Here is an 18,595-nt window from a genome sequence, read left to right on the forward strand (position 1 = left end):
AAAGCGTTCATAGATTTTAGTTTTGATTTAATCAATTGTGACAACCAACGAAGGAAGCGACTGTTTACCTATAGCAAAATTTGCTTTGACTAATTAAACTTAAATATCAGTGAGAGTTGCATTTACAGTGAGATTGCTGTAACGTTTAAATGTAATAGTGTTCTCGTTATACCTGTCTTTGATCCCTCTCACGTAATTATATGTATACATGTCCATTCGTTGCTTACATTAATACATTTGTGTTACAATAGTACATATGTCGTGTGTATGATGTGAATTATGTCGTTGTGTCGCGTTATATAAAAAATGATAAAAATTATGTGTTAATATTATAATTGTTTATCAATAGTAAGTATTTGTAATTGTTGATATTTTAAATAAAAATTCCATTCTCCATTTATTTGAAATATTTCATGTAAGACATGTTTATAAATTATGTTATGTATACGACAAACAAGCGAAATAAAATTAATTATCAAGATAAATTATTAAAACCGCAGACACATATTAATATAAGATTTTCAAGCGTCATTTATTTACACTCTCGGTTAATAAATTGCGAAGTAGAAAATTTAATAAGAATGTTATAAGCTGAGGTCTCTTTTATTATCAAAGAACTTTCTTTGTTTATCAAATTTAAATACTTAATTTATATAGGATTTAAAATTTCATTTTCAATATTCAATTTTATTAATACACCCTTAAAGAAAATTTTACAAATATAAAATACTTTCTTAGTTCGCAAACCACTTTAAAGCCATTATTCTCGTTCAGCTATTCAGTTTTCTTGATTAATGAAAAGTAATTAATTAAATAGTTAATTGATTTCCAGGTCAATGGTTTAGTTTAATATCAAAGTCAACTCTCTAACCGTCAATTGGTTTGATTGTTCGTTTACCAAGGTTTAGGTAAACGTACAAATTTAATTAAAAACTTAAAAATACACAGGTTAATAAAAAAAACATTCGAAAATTTTATACTTACTCATATTTTATTCCTAAAAATAAATTTCTAAATTATTTTCATGACTACAATCATTGATCACAGTAAGTTCTATTGTTTCTAATTATTGAATATAATAGTGTAATAATTACGATACTAGCTTGTTGATACTTTATTATATAATATAGGATATTTTCGTAATACTTTCAAAATATTTTACATTTACATCCACGATGTACAAATAAGGGTTGTAAATATATCTCTGAAAATGTAATAAATTAACACAATATGTATGAATCTAAATGAGGTCAGTCGGGTTGGAGCGAGGAACACGGAGAATTCTATTGTTAAGGAGGAGCGCGACGGCGGCGCACGCGGCGACCGCAAAGGAGCCTTTGGAACGCGTGACGAAATTCCGGACTGAATACTGTATATATTACCGGATTTAGTGTTGAATTAAAATAACCCAGCCACAACGAAAGTGATGTAAGCACTGGGCTCACTTCGCAATTGCAAGTTGGCACTAAAATAGCTAACACGAAAAAAGGAAGCCAGCACGCTACGAACGCGCCAGTAATTATTGCTAGTGTCTTAGCCGCTTTCCTCTCTCTTTTCGAATCAGCCGCTTCTTTTGGTTTTCGACGAATCAATGTCGGGTAGTACGCTGCGGCAACAGCTCCATATCCTGTGGTGGGTGGATCTGCTTCCAACCCATTTGCGCACGACTGTTTCTCTGGGCTTGTATTGTTAGACGAGACATTAGTAATACCCGTTGTAGTAGTTTCAGAAATAGTTGGGAGAGGGCGGCCGATGACTGCAACCACAGCTGCAGCGATCCCTCCACTTCCCCCAGCAGCAACTAATGCTCCACCCGCTGGGACTGGGGGTGGGCCTACACCTCTAGTCGTTGTACCATGGCGTCGTCTTATCCTTTTTCTAGCAGTTTGATATATTCGCCAATATAGTATTAAGATCACGAGTACTGGCACGTAAAACGATGAAGCAGTTGCAAATATTTGATAGCCCACATCTTGGCTTACAACACACCGCAAATCTTCGGAGACGCGACGATCCCAGTCAGGGTCTTTCCAACCCAGCAACGGTGCGATACAGACCAGGAAACTCACAGCCCAGACGCATACAATCATATATCCCACACGACGTGCAGTTCGCGCGTGAATGTAGTCGATGTTAGTCACAGCCCAGTACCTTTAATAAATAAAAGTATATCGAAATGGATTGGCAACCGTTCTTATTTAATAAGTTAACCACAGTTCATTGACTTAAAATAAAATAGAATATGAAAACAATTTCTTGAAAGATTAATATTTATTGATGCCAAAAATATAATTATTGTACAATTTCTTAACGATAAATTCTAAACCAGTTTCTAATTTCGTAACAGTATCTGATTTATATAACAGCTATGTCTGGTTTATAACAATATTGAAGACTTAAATCCTGGTGCGTTCCAGACGTATTCAGTGTTTTGTGTAACCACGAGTAATGAACATCAAACAAAATAATTTTATTACATACCTGTCAAGCGCGATTGCAACTAGGTGCAGAATGGACGCTGTGCAGCATAAAACGTCTCCGGAAGTCCACATGTCACACAGCTCTGGGCCTAAGGTCCAGCGTTGTGCAACCTCGTACACAGCTCCAAGTGGCATTACCAAGCAAGCCACTAAAAGATCCGCCACTGCTAGCGAGAGGATAAGATGATTAGCAGCGCTGCGTAGATGTCTTTCCAGAAGTATTGCTGCTATCACGAACACATTACCTGCGTAAATGAATTAATGTTTAAAAGAAGATATAACAAGCGTTAAAATTCATAATATAATATATATATATATAATATGAATGTCAACTTTTAAATAACAAACCCACAGTAACGAATAGTAAGGTGAAGCCTCAAGTTCTACATAAATTATTTATATGATAATTTATTAACATAAAAACAATATCTTACCGATGTTATGGAACTGCAAGTATAATGAGATCTAACATCTGCGGTCGTTTAACCTAGTTCCTAAATATTTCTGATACTAATAGATTTGTTTATTTTCACATATCCTGATGTAAGTATTTCAAAGAGTTAGTCACTGTAATATAAATATCCTACCAACTACAGTTGCCAAGATGAGTAATCCCAGTAGCACAGCTTTGGCAGCGGCCCGCAGCAGAGCAGATGCTGAATCGAAGGGCGCGGACTCATCCAGCCAGGAGGTATTTGCCACTGATGTGTTCCATGTACTGGGAACCCACTCCGTGGTGTTAAAAGAACTATTCTGTACCGGGGACCGATACAAAGCCTCCCAATCCAACAACTCTTCGCTTCCGTCCGCGCCCTCCATAATTCCTCACCGCGACACTTCCACACTGTCTAATCAATAGAAATAAAAAATAAAACATGATACTATTACGAAACAAATACGACTATTATTTGTTATTTTTCTCATTTCTACTTCATTATACAAATAAATACACTTAAATGACACAAACATTATTTACCCAACACGTTACGAAAAAAAACTAGACTAGACTACGTTTATAAATAAATTTCGGAGTATAAATATATTCAGACATTTTAGTAAAGACAGACTTTAGTTCTAATAACATATAAATAAAACAATTATCTGTTATTTGCTATTACTTACATTCAGAAATGTATTTCTGGAGAAGAAAAATCAATGATGTAGCCTTCATTGTTTTGACTTTTACGAGTGAGCCAGAAACCTGCAATATAAGTTATATAATAAAATATATATTGTTAACAATATAAGGAGCACTACTTTTTTTTATAAGAAGAAGCAATAATTAATTAATTTTATATGTAACTTTCAGAGCAAACCAACATATTAATTTGAAAACATGAGTATCTGTATTTATTTCGAGATAATCTCTTTTGAATTTGCTGCTTGCGAAATAAATGGAATTTTCATTGAATTTAATTTATTTAAAGGTGTCAATATAATTTTAGAGTTCCTTAAAAGTATTAGCATAAAAAAGTTTCTTATATGTTTTTGGGGATGCTGTCCATAAATTGACTATAAAATTTGACTTTTGTGATTACGTATTTCTAGAGTGAAAAAGTATGTACGTTATTTAACTAATATCAGTTTGTAAGCTATAATTGCTGAAACCGGTTCTTTTTTTTTAACTATGAATTAATACATGAAAACATCTCGCTACATACATATAACTTGTAAATACGAAGCACAGAATAGTTGTTTAATTTAAACTAATAAGTTTTTATTTTGATGTCTGTGCTTATTCTGTAGTCATTCTTTTATTTTACTTACTATTCAAATTCAAATGTATGATACAACTTCAATTTTAAAGTATTTCTAGGTCATTGCTTCTAGTATTATCTTTTTGAATTGTCTTGTAAACGTTGTATTGCGGTACCGTAGCAATATATTGATTTTCAACTTGTATCATCCAAAGCTGTAGAGATTATTAATGTATCATTGTGTCTGGCGTTTGTAATATCTTTTGAAATGATACGATCAAATGCTCAATTTTTGTGCAAATTTTTTTTTTTCAAAATGAGGCTTAGTACGTGACAAGGGTTCGTGACAACTTTACCTCTGCAAAATACAACATAAAGCAAATACCTTTTGGGTTATCTTATTTGTACAAACTCCAGCGTTAATAGAATTAATGTATATAATGGTGTTAACCCGTTGACAGAGATGATTCTGTAAATTGCGATGTGACACTAGTTTTATTGACCGACGAATATTATTTTCATCATACAAATTTGAAAAGATAAGCGTTTGTAACACAATTTCCTCCATGTCATAGTTGTTTTAAAAACATTTTACACTTACTTACTTAACATTGAATTTGGAGCTTTTTCATAATATTTTTTCGGCTCATATACCCTGAATATTTTTTTTATTTATGTTGAAGAAGGATTAAACTCTTAATATATGTTAATTGAATTATTCAACCTTTGAATATAACATAAATATGATTTTGCAGTAAACTGTAATTATTTACATACATTTTGTCGTACAAATAGTATGAAGTGAAAGCGTTTCTAATGTTTTATAGATGAAGTGCGGCGATCGGAGCGTTTCATATGAATAATTTTGCAAACTAATCTTGTGATTCCACTTGAATTCACCATACTTTAGTTTAAAGTAATAAGATTTTGTTAATTAAAAGCAAAAATGTGGACAGGCGTGAGATATTAATTTTGAATAATATGAGTCTGGTTTCCTATATACCTGATTATATAGACAAATATAGTGACATGCTAAAATTGTCATTTTTCTAAATTAATAATAGATTTTCAGTTCATTAAACAAGTTCAAAAACGAATTTGTTATTAATATAAATTTATATAATAAGTTCGCTGTGTATTTTCAATGTATTTCAGTAAAATAATTTTGCTGAAATACTTTCAAGAAATGTTCTTTAAAACTGATCCGAAACATATTTCAATTTTTAGAATTTTGTTCCTCATAAGTAATTCGCTTATAATTATCTAATTTCTTTATTAGTTTATCTATACGTATGTCTATCAACACCCCTTACTTTAAAAAACATATAAGTTAGTTACAATATCGTAAAATGAATGACGAATACAGCAATTTCTTGTTTTTTTTTTTGGCAGAAGTTTTTCCAATAAATGTGGAATAACCAATGCGTTAGACCAGAGCGACTGTTCGCGTGGTCACCCCACACCATGCTTCACCACCCTATATCTCTCGCACATTTTGCTTCAATACTTCTAGTTTATGAACCATGAAGTGTTGTTTATCATATGTTATACTCCACGCGTATGTTTGATAAAACAATAATTTTAACAATGTGCTTGATCTGAACAAAATATTTTCGCTGTTTTACATTTCACACTAGATGTCCTAAGACAACTAAAAATTTTTGTTTCTGTATGTGTTATTTATTGGAATAACATATTTGATTTTTACGTTACCTAATTAGTTTTAGTTCTGTGCAGTACTGCTCTGAAGTGATTGCTTTTTTTTAATAACGCAATTTATAAAGAAAGGTTCTTTCTTTTTATAATGGCATGCTTCGTAAAAAATTAAAGTCATCACAGAATACTACTATATTAATCAATTTAAAATATTGTAGAAGTATTGAATTTTTTTCAATTGCTGTAAGGGAAAAGTCTGAATCGAAAATCGACAATCAATATTGACTATACCGAAGTGTAAGTGACCGTTCTTATTACGAGTGTATTGAGACTGGAATCGTTTGTATTCATCGTTTTAAACTCTCGATCGACTATTATAACTGTCACCTTGTGCGTCGGCTCGTGCCTCGTTTCGCGACTCGTATGCGGATGTAAATCCCGGGTCAGAATTGATAAAATACATATGTCATGATTAAATAAATACTACGTAAATATTATTATAGATTTATTTTATGTTATTTTGTTTTAAGAGTTACGGGAAAGTTTTACATAACATAGTTTGTAGTTCGAAAAATTCTTTATGACAATACAGTAATAACTCATTTTAAGGTATTAAAGGTAAGGTATACAAAAAAATTGTGTCACTGTTAGTTTGTTTTTTGGTTGTAAATGTAGTGCATCTTAATTTAGTGTGCTTATTATTAATGTTAAACTATAAATCTCGTCATCGAAGTCATAATACTTAATCGGTACTACTAATTACTGTCACCTTCGATAACAATTTCCTTAAAACACTTCTATCGTTTAAAAACAATAGTGGATTTTAATATATTTCTATATAAATTCATTATAAACGAAAAATACAAAAAGATACATTAACAGCTAGTGTATCTTTTTACTTTTATCGTGAAGTAGTTTCATACGCATAAGTAGTTAAAAAGTGTCCAGGGAAATGAATCTGAATACTTTTTTGGACAGAGCTAAAGATGTCTTTGTGAAATTTGAAATAAAATTGAATATGTACATATGTATGTCTGCATGCGTACATTTAATACAAGAAAGATTAGTTTATTACAAAATAAGGAGTATGTGATTATTACACAGCCAACAAAAAGACAATATTTGATCCCCGTAATACTATCAAATTACATAACAATATTGAAAACAAAAATCCTGGTGTATACAATATTTTTTTTGCATTCCTTCAATAAAATATTGAAAAAACGAGAAAAAATTTATATAAAGCTTTATTCAAAAGCAATTTCTCTGGATAATGATTTACACGTTTAAATGTAAAATCCAAAATATTCTTCAATTTTAAATTAAAAGGATGGTAAGGTTGTTGAATTTTATACATTACATGATGAAGTAGTCCACATCTTTTAATATTGAATTAAAAGTAACGTTTTCTAAATTGCTGTACACAGTTTTTTACTAGCTAATCCAATCTAATAGCTTGTGGGAGCTCTACGAGAATAACATTGGTATTCTGTATATTTAAATTGTATATTATCTGTAAACATAAACAAATGGTGAAAGGAACATTTTTTCTTTTGTTAATGAAAAAAGGAGACAATAATTAGCCTTATAATGAGACGGTTTTAATAAAATGTTAACATTAATAAATATTTGGCAGAAAATCTTTGTTGGGATTCACATTACAAATTTAAAATGAATTTACTGAAGGACCCAATTTAAGTATTCTCTGAAAAAAAAAGTAAGAGAAAAGAGGTCAGAAGGCAATCCAATACCGTAATCCGTTGTATATGCCTTTTTGTGTACCATCTGTTATTTAAACAAATATTATAACATTACGCCGAAACCTGGATTTAAAGATATTTCAAAGACTACGTTTATATATAAGAGACGATCAGAGCCTAACATAAAAAAAAGCGGTCGATAATCAGATAACGAGTCTAACATGTTGTCTAGGTACAGGTGATATGATTTTAACGTATTTCCAAAAGTTACAAGCAGTACTGCTATTTACTATTTTATTACAAACCGAGAGCTGACATAATTTTGCAACAGATATAGAGAAGCCAAAAACAACAACTTCACTTTCTCATAACACCATTCTTCAACTTAGAGAAAGGAGGAATTAGATCACGTAAAATGGAAAAAAGAAATATGATTCGATGTTATAACCTTGCACCATCAGAATCGAGAAAATATGAGAAATTAAGTTTTGAAATTATATGGGTAAGATTAATTATTATATAATTTTAAACTTTTTAATTAAGAGGTGTCGTTTTCAGAGGGTTGCTATATTTAATAAATCTGGGAAAGCACTAACAACAAGATATCGAAACGTGCATTAAGCAGATGAATGTCTATTTTCGTAATTTTAATTCCCAGTTGCCGATTTATTCGTATAGACAGGTTTTTTCTGTTATTGATAGCAGTCCGAATCGCCGACGGGGTATTTTTATTAGGGTATACTTTCCCATTTTAGATGTATTCATTTTGAAATATCAAAACAATTTTAAAATGATATTAAAATTTTCTTCAATTGCTACTTTACCTTTTAAGCAAACAATAAGACTGAATATTCTATTGATTTCATTAAATATTCCTCAAAGCTTCTGTTTACGTTAAAAAAACAGTCCTGGTCTCTGTAGTTTTATTAAACATTGCAATAACATCACCCTTCAGAAGAATTAAAAATAAACACTCCGCGTTGTAAAAAACTTGTATACTGTAGTCATTTTCTTTTTTCCGATGCATTATAGGGTTATCAATATTTTCAATCACCAGGTACAGATTATTATTTAATCAGCAGCTCAATTGATATGTTATCATAGAAGCGCTGAATTTCTCTTTAATCGCGGTTTTATCGAGCATACAATTTTGGAAATTAATTATAGATATTACAAATTCTCAGAGTGAATTGTATATTTATTATTTTTGCTATCTTCAATATTCGAGAGTAATATTTTTTCAGCTGTAGCCCAGTATAGATCTTCGATCTGTATTGTTTTGTTTCAAATTTTTTCGATGGACAAGCGATATCTGCTTATCGATATTTTACCACCAGATTTTCTTTATTTATTAGATGGTTCAGAGATTAAACTAAAGCTATTATATAAGAGTATAATAGTTTTTGTTTCTGGTATCCTGGATCTGGTGTGTCCCCGATATGTTGATAATAATAATTTACAATGCAACCATTGTGAGAAATAAATAAAAATATTAATATATGTTATGATATATATTTACGTGTCTTCTGAGCGTTTATTTTGAATTTTGTGCTTGTAAAGGTTTGCAAATAAACATAGTGACTTTGGATGCAGGGAGCAAATGATATACATTATGAAATAGACGAAGGTTGGCCAACTACACCGCTACAACGATTGAACCTCTAAGTCTAAAAGACTAGGATTCCGGCATTATACCATTGATAACTCATCTGACTCAGCTCTAATAAGAGGTATACTCCATTAACCACGGCCACCGTTAATCACCAATTGTGGTAATTAGGTCATATAGTTATAAGGTGCAGTAATATATACTTTGTTAAAAAAATATTTGATGAGTCTACAATCTTTAAATACTATTAAGTTTATAATATTTCCCGGTATATTCTTCTCGTAATAAGTCATATATTTATATAAAATTTTAATTCAAAGCACGTTTAACCGAAATACCTGTGTAGCTGATCGTGTTTGGAAAGATACTTGAATATGACTGAGGAGAAAGAGTTGTTTCATAGCTGTAGCTTGGCCAACCATAATTTTTGCCCGCCCCGTATGATTATATATATAATGTACTATATAATGTACTGTAATGTAATGTACGATAAAACTTTGAACTTGCATATCCAATCCTATACTTATTTGTATAGAGTTTATATGGCTGGATAATAAAGATATTAAATGATCAGAAAGCTCTAAAATATGTAAAACGTCGGAATCCACGGTTGTGTAGCAAATTGTCAGCGTTTTCTGAATGCCATTCTGCTGCGGAGAGCTGTCTTTTAACCACAATCCCAACTATATTGATTATAAACACAGCTGGCCAGATCCAAAAATAAATTGCTTCATAGTACGCTCATTACTCGTTATTAAATAGTGTATATGGAAAAGCTCTCTTATTCGTAATATACATTGGTTGTGTTTTAGAAATTATTAAATTAGTTAATCAAAGTTACAAACAATACCTGAAATGTATAATTTTGTTTGAACATTGACAACGTACACAATGAAGTATAAAAAGAAATCTTTTAAATATGTCACCATACGTGCTTGAGGCACCAACATCGTTTTTCATGAGTTATATATGCATACAATGATATACGCATTGCACAGATTAAAGTCTGTTGAAACAACAGACTATCTCGTAGGATTTATATTTCTGTTTAAACATCATTTTGTTTTATTTTAAATTGGAGTCGTGTGTCCGATACAGTAGCACAATGTTTGTTTCGTTCATATTCGTTTATTATGGGTATTTTCATAACATTGTGCCTGGGACTTTAGAATGTTCTGTTGCTTTTGTATTTATGTAGTATGTAGAAATTTTGTATTTTGCTAGTATGTGCTATCAAAATTAATTCAACATTTATTCCTTTCCATAAAAGAGCTATTAGCGCAATTTATACATTTAAACCTTGAAAGTCTTTGAAAAAATTGTGAGATTGGTATTTTTCATTATGATTTATAAACATAATGACAGTCGAAGGGATAACGCTTTGCTTGTTCCCGTTATATTCCTTCCATGTTCCTGGAGGGGTAAAGTGGAAAGCGGTCGGCAAAATAGCCAAGGTCAATATCACTGCGCCAATGGCTCGCATCAGCTGACCGTGTAGCATTTATAACCTCACTCATTAGTATTAACCCCTTCGGTTTCTGTGTCCTTGGATGTGTTATTGAAATAAATATGGTACTTCCTTTTATATAAACATATAATAGGCAAATTGAAGTTTTAATTACAGTTAAATATCTGGTTTACCATTGAAATAACATGATGATTTTCATTTTCTTATAATTAAGTCTAAAAACGCGAGTTTAGTCTACTCAATTGAGTTATTTTTCAACGTTTCTCCTTCAAATGGCTGAGTTCTAAAAATATTTCTACATCCAATGTAGTTCTATAAAAAATCTTCAGATTTTCGTTTTTATACGGTTTTAAACACATTTTTGTTTTTTTATAAGTAAATTTGTAAAGAAAGGAACTATTATCCTGAATTGTTTAAGTTTTAATGTACACATACATTGAAAGCGTAACATTACATGTTGTCTTTATAGCAAATACATAAAATAAGAGTAAAAAATCCATTTGTTCTCTCTATCATTTATCTCCAGAAAGCATCAGAAAGTGTTCAGGAAAGTTATTATAAAATTAGTAAGGTCAGGAGCAATTAGTTATTATCTCTGCAAAAAAAAACATAACACTTCTATCATTGGTTAAAAATGAGATCTAAAAAGTTTCGCGAGTATTAATTTAAATGAAACTAACATTTCTCGGATTACTACGCGTATCTTATTATTTTTTTAAAAATTACTTACTCCCAACGTTTCGGTTACTTTGCAGCAACCTTGATTACGGGCAGAAGGGATGTATCCGTGTAGTTTTTTTATTACTAAACGACCGGAAAATTGTAACTTTCTCGGTGATTTTTATATGGCAACTTTATTTAGAATACATACGCATGTTCTCTTTTAGCTCAATAGAGATAATTCAATAAGGAAGTGCAATCTGTCTTTGTTAAAACGCCAGTCAATCATGAAGGCAACTTAAAATGTAACAGTATACCACTTACTTATGATTTTCATAGATTTTTTTTAATTTAATTACCAACCAGATTATCATTGCGACCTTCGTGGGAGTGGTTATAAAAATGTAAAAGGTATTTGAACATCATAACATTTTATTTCTAAACGCTCCAAGAAAGTGTAACCATACTTCTGAACTCTCCATAAAATTATGTATGTGCAGTAAATTTGCTTGAGAGAATGTGATTTGTACGTGCACCACAGCATGTTGGAATATATTATCTTGAAAGTAACATGAACATTTTGAGATAAGGCACATCGACACGTAGATTTGTGGGTTTTGCAAAGAGTAGGTATTGATAAAAATTTGGTGTATACCATAGTCCTATTATTTGTTATTATGTGCTTACATTAGACGTTAATTTACCATTTACATACCTTTTTCATCTTTTAGGTGATTCACAATAGTCGAACAGTTTCCAAGTTCACGAGGGTCTAATATGTTATGGTTGAAACGGTCTGTTTTAATGTCTACCCACGTATTATTAACCTATTCATCATTCCTAGTAACAGTCATTACATCATTGAGATAAAATTTACTTCCACACTTAACAGACCTCTATTAGTAAGCTGTGTATAATACCATGTCATTGCGGTATATACATTTTATTGTACTGTTATGATGTGCATATGTTGTATAACATATAGTTGGTTTGTTATTACTAGGTGAATACAAAACAAAACAAAATGACATTAAGCCTCACGAAATGACAAATAGAAGGCAAATAATCCATTTGCGAGACCAACTCATAAATATTCTCATGTGACTGATTCTCATAAAGCTGAAAATAAAATAAAGGGGGACAGAAAAACAAATGCGACAAACGAGTTTCATTATTATATTATATGTCTTGACTTTAATAATTTTCGCAAAACATTTATACGACGTTTAAGTCTACAAACTGTAACTCGTTTTAATGAGGATTTCTTTATGAATAAACAAATAAATAAAATACTAAACTCTCACAGAAAATAAGCGTCAAGTGGTTTTACGATGCATTTCGTTCATTGGAACATTAGAAGGAAATTTTTGCGGTTGACGTGCCGTTTCCGCTTTTCTAGGGTTAACTGATAGCTTCATACTCATACCTTCTCTGTCAGCTTTGTTTCGAATGACGAATATCTCTTCCATTCATCTTATTATATCCGAGTCAGTTGGGTGACTTTATATGGAGGTGTATCGAAAACGTTTATCCCTTCGACATTCTTGTTAATTAGAAAATGATTTTTTATTGGGCATTGAGATTTTGATGAGAGATGGTTAAGGTAGAAGACTGAATATTCTCGTGGCTGAAGAAGTTTTTTTGACAAAGAGCTGTCTCCTTTATTACACGGAGCCTCTTTTTTGGGGCGGTGATCGTTCAAACTTGCTACGATCAGATAATTACTGAAACATGCATTTGATTCCCATGAAGTACAAAATTTTGGGGGGGAGGGGAGCAGCTTGAGATTTCCACAGAAACTTAGTCTTCTTCTGGGCCTGACCATAAAGTAAATATATTGTTAATTTTATGAGATTAGCAGCATTCGGATTACGTATGAAAAATTACATCTGTATCCATTTTAAGTTTTCTGGAAATTGTTGAAATCTGTCAAGACATCTAATAAAAAGATGTAATAACAATAATTCGAATTAAGGACCATAAATTTTTTCATAGCTCTGGTGCTGATTATAGAGTTATATAAAAGAAAATAGAAATAGCAGTACAACAGAATTGAACGCGAACGGTGTATTAAAGTTTAATGACAAAATTTAATTATAATAGTTTCAGAACACCGCAGCAAGCTCCGTTAGAAATCGCTTTTCTATCGGAGAATGTATTGCACAGTGACTATCATAGCGTCGATATTGAATGTGAATTAGTGTTGGGGCGAGTGTCCGGTGTCGGAAATTCTCTCTATTTACGTAAAAGACCCGGTTTCTATTACAAGAGGATTTGGTTTGTGAAACTCTATAGTATACTCTAAACGTACTCACGGCGATATTTCGAAACAAGAAAAATGCAGAATACGGTTGCTATGCAAAGTTTATTTAACTAGGTTCAGCAATTCAACTGTGAAAATTAACAAAGATGAAATTATAATCATACTTATAATTTGAATGGAATGTATAAAATGTTTTTGAAAACTGGTAGTATATAAGCGTAGTAACGAATAATTAATTATTCGAAAATACATCCCAATACCTTTGAAACATTAAAATTAGGACCGTCTCTCACCGTACAATATAAATACATTCAAGATTTTATATAATAGTATCTGTATTACACCTTAATTATTTAAGTGTCAAAGCGGACACACGTTTGTAGTGCAAATTTTTGAGAATCCATTTCCTCTTCAATTTTGAAGTCGACATTCTGATGGAATAAATGACATTGCTTGTATATGTAGTTTACTCTGACGGGATTTGAAAACACTATTTTGTTTAGAATTAAGTAAATGTTTATAAACGTTTTATAGATTTTATTAATATATAAATATTAAAAATATTTTTGTTAAAATTTTAAAAATCACTAATACTAAGCGAATTACACCCACCTGCTCCCACACACACAGAGTATAATAGGTTGCTAATTTAATATGATTGTTGATAAAATCTACATAAAAATTAAGAAAGAACAAATAGAGAACTAAATAAAAAACACTTCGTAGAATATTCTAGAGTTTCTCAATTTCTATTATGAAGAAGGAAAATGTTAATTAAAAAGATAAACATTTTGTATTTGAATATAGAAGATCTTTTAGTTCTTTAAATAAACAATTATCAACTCACTAACAATCAAAATAAGTTTGCAGAGTCTGAATTTCGTTTATTTTATAGTAGTTACAAATGAGAAGACAAGATGAGAATCAGTGAACCATGACATTTGTCGTCTACCGCAAACGGTTGCTTAATTTTCTAGCGTAACGATTCACGCAGACGTACCAGTAGCAATTTGAGGTTTCACAGTATCGTCATGTAACATAGAAGATTTAAGACAGACGCTTTCATCTCCTTTAAAGATCACTGCGATATCAAATGTATCAATTTAAATCAAATTGTGGTGTATTTATCTATTCAATATACTTGAAACAACCTATCAACTAACGAATATGAACGTTTATTGCAATGATATTTCAATATCCAAGTATATATAGTATCCGTGTGTACTTATGAATAGCACTGTTCACGTTATTTCACGGATGAATGGAAAACGTCAATAACATAAGATAACATTTGTAAATTTTATATTTATATATTATCAGAGTAACATAGCAACAATAAAAGATGTAGTTAGTATGGTAATAAAAATAGGAATGTTATAAGAATAATAAACATATTATATCATATATTTACAAAGCTTTATGTCGGTATAAGCTAACAGATTGAGAATTAATAGCGCTCATAAAAAAGTGGATTTTTACATAGAGATTTAAAAATTGATTTATTTAAAATTAATGTATTGTTTTTACTAGGTATAAAGCATCCACTTCATTTCATTTGTATTTTCTATCCATTGCAAAATATTTATAATTTTAAAATTGCATGATAGTCACTGTACATTTCAACAATTTTGAAACACCATAGAAGATGTAGAAAAATTATTATTGCTTTATTACGATATTTATAGGTGTTGTATTTATATTACCTGCGTTACGATTCTTCTTCTGATGTGCAATATGTGGAAAAACCTTCTAAAGGTTTTCCAGAAGGTTACTATAATGGGTCCTATAAACATTAAATGCACCAATTTGCTAGCAATTTAATATCACTTACGTACGTAGCAATAACGATTTTATTGTCATTGACTGTTTTACGTACTAGATATTAAAAAAATATATTAGTTTATATATTTAAGATTTCAAAACGGACATGGATGTAAGCGAGAACCTACCAGAAACTCTCCTAAATCGTGGTCTTATCAAGAACTGAGCAAGTTTATTAAACTTTTCAAAATACCATTTATAACGCTTTCCACGTCATAAAGCGAAGTTAAATATTCTGTATACATTTTGTATAATTTATCGTAGTGTTGTAATATTTCTTCTTTAATGTCAAATAAAAAATATTTTTTTATATGCCATTAAATTTTTAAATAAATGATCATTAATATATTTCATTATTGTTTTAAATTAAAATAGTTTTACATGCCACACAAAAGATACAAATTTGGCCAGATCAAATTACTACAAACTAATGTACTGTACATATAATACAAAGTGGACTACCAGGTTTATGCCATCAATAAGTTACACAAAAGTGCCTACTATATAAAATCATTTCAGTACTTTCCTATCAGAAGTGTAAATTGCTTTTTTAATTAATAAGTCCAACACAAAAGGAAGCACATAGAAAAATCAATGTAATACTTTTGAAACATTCCTTTCAACTAATCAAAAGTTTTTTTCTTCGTGAAAGTAACGTGGACCTTCAATTAAAGGATTTAGGAAATTAATCTGCTTTATCCCTTTTATAAATGAATCCTTATTTAAATATTTAATTTGTTTCGTAACTTAATAGTCAAAAGCTTTTATAATTTGCCAAGCATTTATACAATACGTTCAATAAGAAGATTATATAGTCATGATTAATAATTTTTGGGGTATATCAATAAATTAAATTGATGATATTGTTTTATATGTAAATTCTTGATTATTTCCATTTGTATTACATATGTTAAATAAAACTCGATTGTCGGATAAGGCTTGCGTACACATTTATTTTTATTCCGACTTTTCGATTGCTTTCAACGACCTTGATTAGGATGTCTTGTTGTTTGTAATTTGACCTAAATAATATCAAAATTTTTGAAATTTTCATTTAAAATATAGTGGTTTGATTTTTTTTTATATCTGTTTTCACTGACGATGATATATTGTAAATTAAATACTTCAAAATTTTTACGATATTGTAATAGTAAAGATATTAGGCTTCTTTAAAATGTATTGGAACTAATGGTTTTGTGAAATTCACTTCACAGGTTCAATTTGTATCTCTAGGAAAATAATATCACCAATGTGACCAATTAAACCTTGACTATTTTTTTTGTTTTACAGAGCCAAACACCTTTCAGACGCACCTAAAACACGAGCTTCAGCCTGTCAAGCATATTCTGACTACCAAAATAAATGAAATAGAATAATAAGCAAATTTTTTTGTAATGAGATCTAAGACTTTCGCGAGTTTTATTCATTCAAATGAAACTAATATTTTTCGGATAAAATACGCGTGATTTATTTTAGTAAAAAACTACATCCACCCGACGTTTCGATTACTTTTTAGCAAACTTGATTACGGGCAGACGAGACGTGACGAAAAGTAATCGAAACGTCGTGAGTATGTAGTTTTTTACAAAAATAAAGCTAGCGTAGTATATCTGAAAAATATTGGTTTCATTAAAAAAATTTTTAGACTAATTAATCAATATTAATGAATATTTTACAGAAAGGGATGTGTGTAAAATTAACATTGACTGTAGCTTGTCAAAACAAAACAGACATACAAAGTTATAATAGATATTGTTTCGCAAGCATAACGATATCAAAACCTTGTTGTATTTTACAGGAGTATAGCCACATCAAAACCTTATAGCAAAACAGCAATGTTAACTACGAAGCGCTGACGCCGCAGAATCGGGGGGAATGAGAAATAGGTTTTGCAAACATTTCGACCCGAATCAATCGCTAACTTTAAAATCACTTCTTCGATAACTCTTGCAAGGTACAGTTGTAAGTAGCATTAAATATTAATTATAAATTATTTATAAGTCATTTTTGTTTTTTTTTTTTCAGAATCGTAGTCAACATAATTATTTTAAAAAGGAATTTGACGTCATTGTGACGGTGTCTGACATGGAGTGGAGATCCAAAATATTTCATCAATTTTATTAAAATACAGACAATAATTAGTTGAGAAAAGATATTTGCCGGACACCTTATTCATCCAACATATTATATCCAAAGACCGTGATCCTACCGCGGGACCTCGAGATACGTGTGACACTTTCTATATGCATCCAGAGCTGTAGATAGACAAGAAAATTTTAAAAATATTTGTGATACATAACAAATAATACGAGAAGATGACAGAACTTTTCATCGTGTTTTATCGTGATAGCGTTAGCTAAAAACTAGTGAAAAGGTTGGGTTAAAAATAAGTATATAAATATATAAGCGAATCTTATTCAAAAAAGTATAAGATGCTTTAATATAGGTAGTATTAAACTACGTAATTACGTGTAGTATATATAATTTGACGAAAAAATTACACACTGCTATTTGATATTTAAGCTTCTATACTTTATTTATCTTCGAGGCTATTTTTTTAAATTTACAAGTTTCAAGATGAAGCAAAGAAAAAGGTTATCTGATTCACAAATATTATATTGACATCAAAGGCAAGTCAAGAATACTTATTTATGGAACTCTTTCATTTCACAAATATTTGTTATACTTTACAAACTGTGTAAGCTTTCTGATAATTTTATTCTCTTTAAATTGTAAATAATCCTTGATGGAAGAAATGTGAAACATTTGCGACACTTGAGTTATATTAAATGAAAAGCATTCAGATAATAAAATTGAATACTTAGTGAATAAGAAATGAAATAATAATTTATATACATTTTTAACATATTTCATAGTTCTGCACAAATAGTGTTTTTTCTTACTTGAAATGTGTCAAATATTTATAATTACATCAACAATTATTTTAATAAATACATGACTTATTAATAGTATGTTATGTTATGTTATTATATTTTATTTCATTTTTATATCCCTCATTACATTAATTACAATAATTCTATATAATAAAGTGACAAATATTTTCTCTTAGGATTGTTCAGTCATGTTTTATCGAGATAGTATATCTAAGTATTTGTAAAATGTATTTCATATCAAAAATGGATGTCTTGTTTCTTAAAATACTTTTTAACTTAAGTAATATTACAAATGGTACTCTGGAGTAAAAACTACAAAAACTATCAAAACGTATAACACCGTGATA

The 18,595-nt window shown here is 30.2% G+C and overlaps 1 protein-coding gene across 2 annotated transcripts in view; it reads right to left on the minus strand.

Moving 5' to 3' along the window:
- Positions 1–972: 972 nt before the first annotated feature.
- Positions 973–18,595, minus strand: part of LOC116767718 (5-hydroxytryptamine receptor) — a 29,160-nt gene continuing 11,537 nt past the window's right edge. Inside the window, exons 1-5 of one of the 2 annotated variants that reach the window (XM_061527492.1) lie at positions 8,358–8,576; positions 3,603–3,681; positions 3,068–3,328; positions 2,482–2,725; positions 973–2,151 (exon numbers count right to left, since the gene is read on the minus strand). In XM_061527492.1, the coding sequence (XP_061383476.1) occupies positions 1,290–2,151; positions 2,482–2,725; positions 3,068–3,299 (1,338 nt within the window). In that variant the 5' untranslated portion in view covers positions 3,300–3,328; positions 3,603–3,681; positions 8,358–8,576 and the 3' untranslated portion in view covers positions 973–1,289. Of the gene's footprint in view, positions 2,152–2,481; positions 2,726–3,067; positions 3,329–3,602; positions 3,682–8,357; positions 8,577–18,595 lie in introns of those variants that run through there. The other variant, XM_061527491.1, reaches the window with a different exon arrangement.

The sequence above is a fragment of the Danaus plexippus genome, assembly GCF_018135715.1.
Source record: "Danaus plexippus chromosome 9 unlocalized genomic scaffold, MEX_DaPlex mxdp_26, whole genome shotgun sequence".
Classification (NCBI taxonomy): Eukaryota; Metazoa; Arthropoda; class Insecta; order Lepidoptera; family Nymphalidae; genus Danaus; species Danaus plexippus.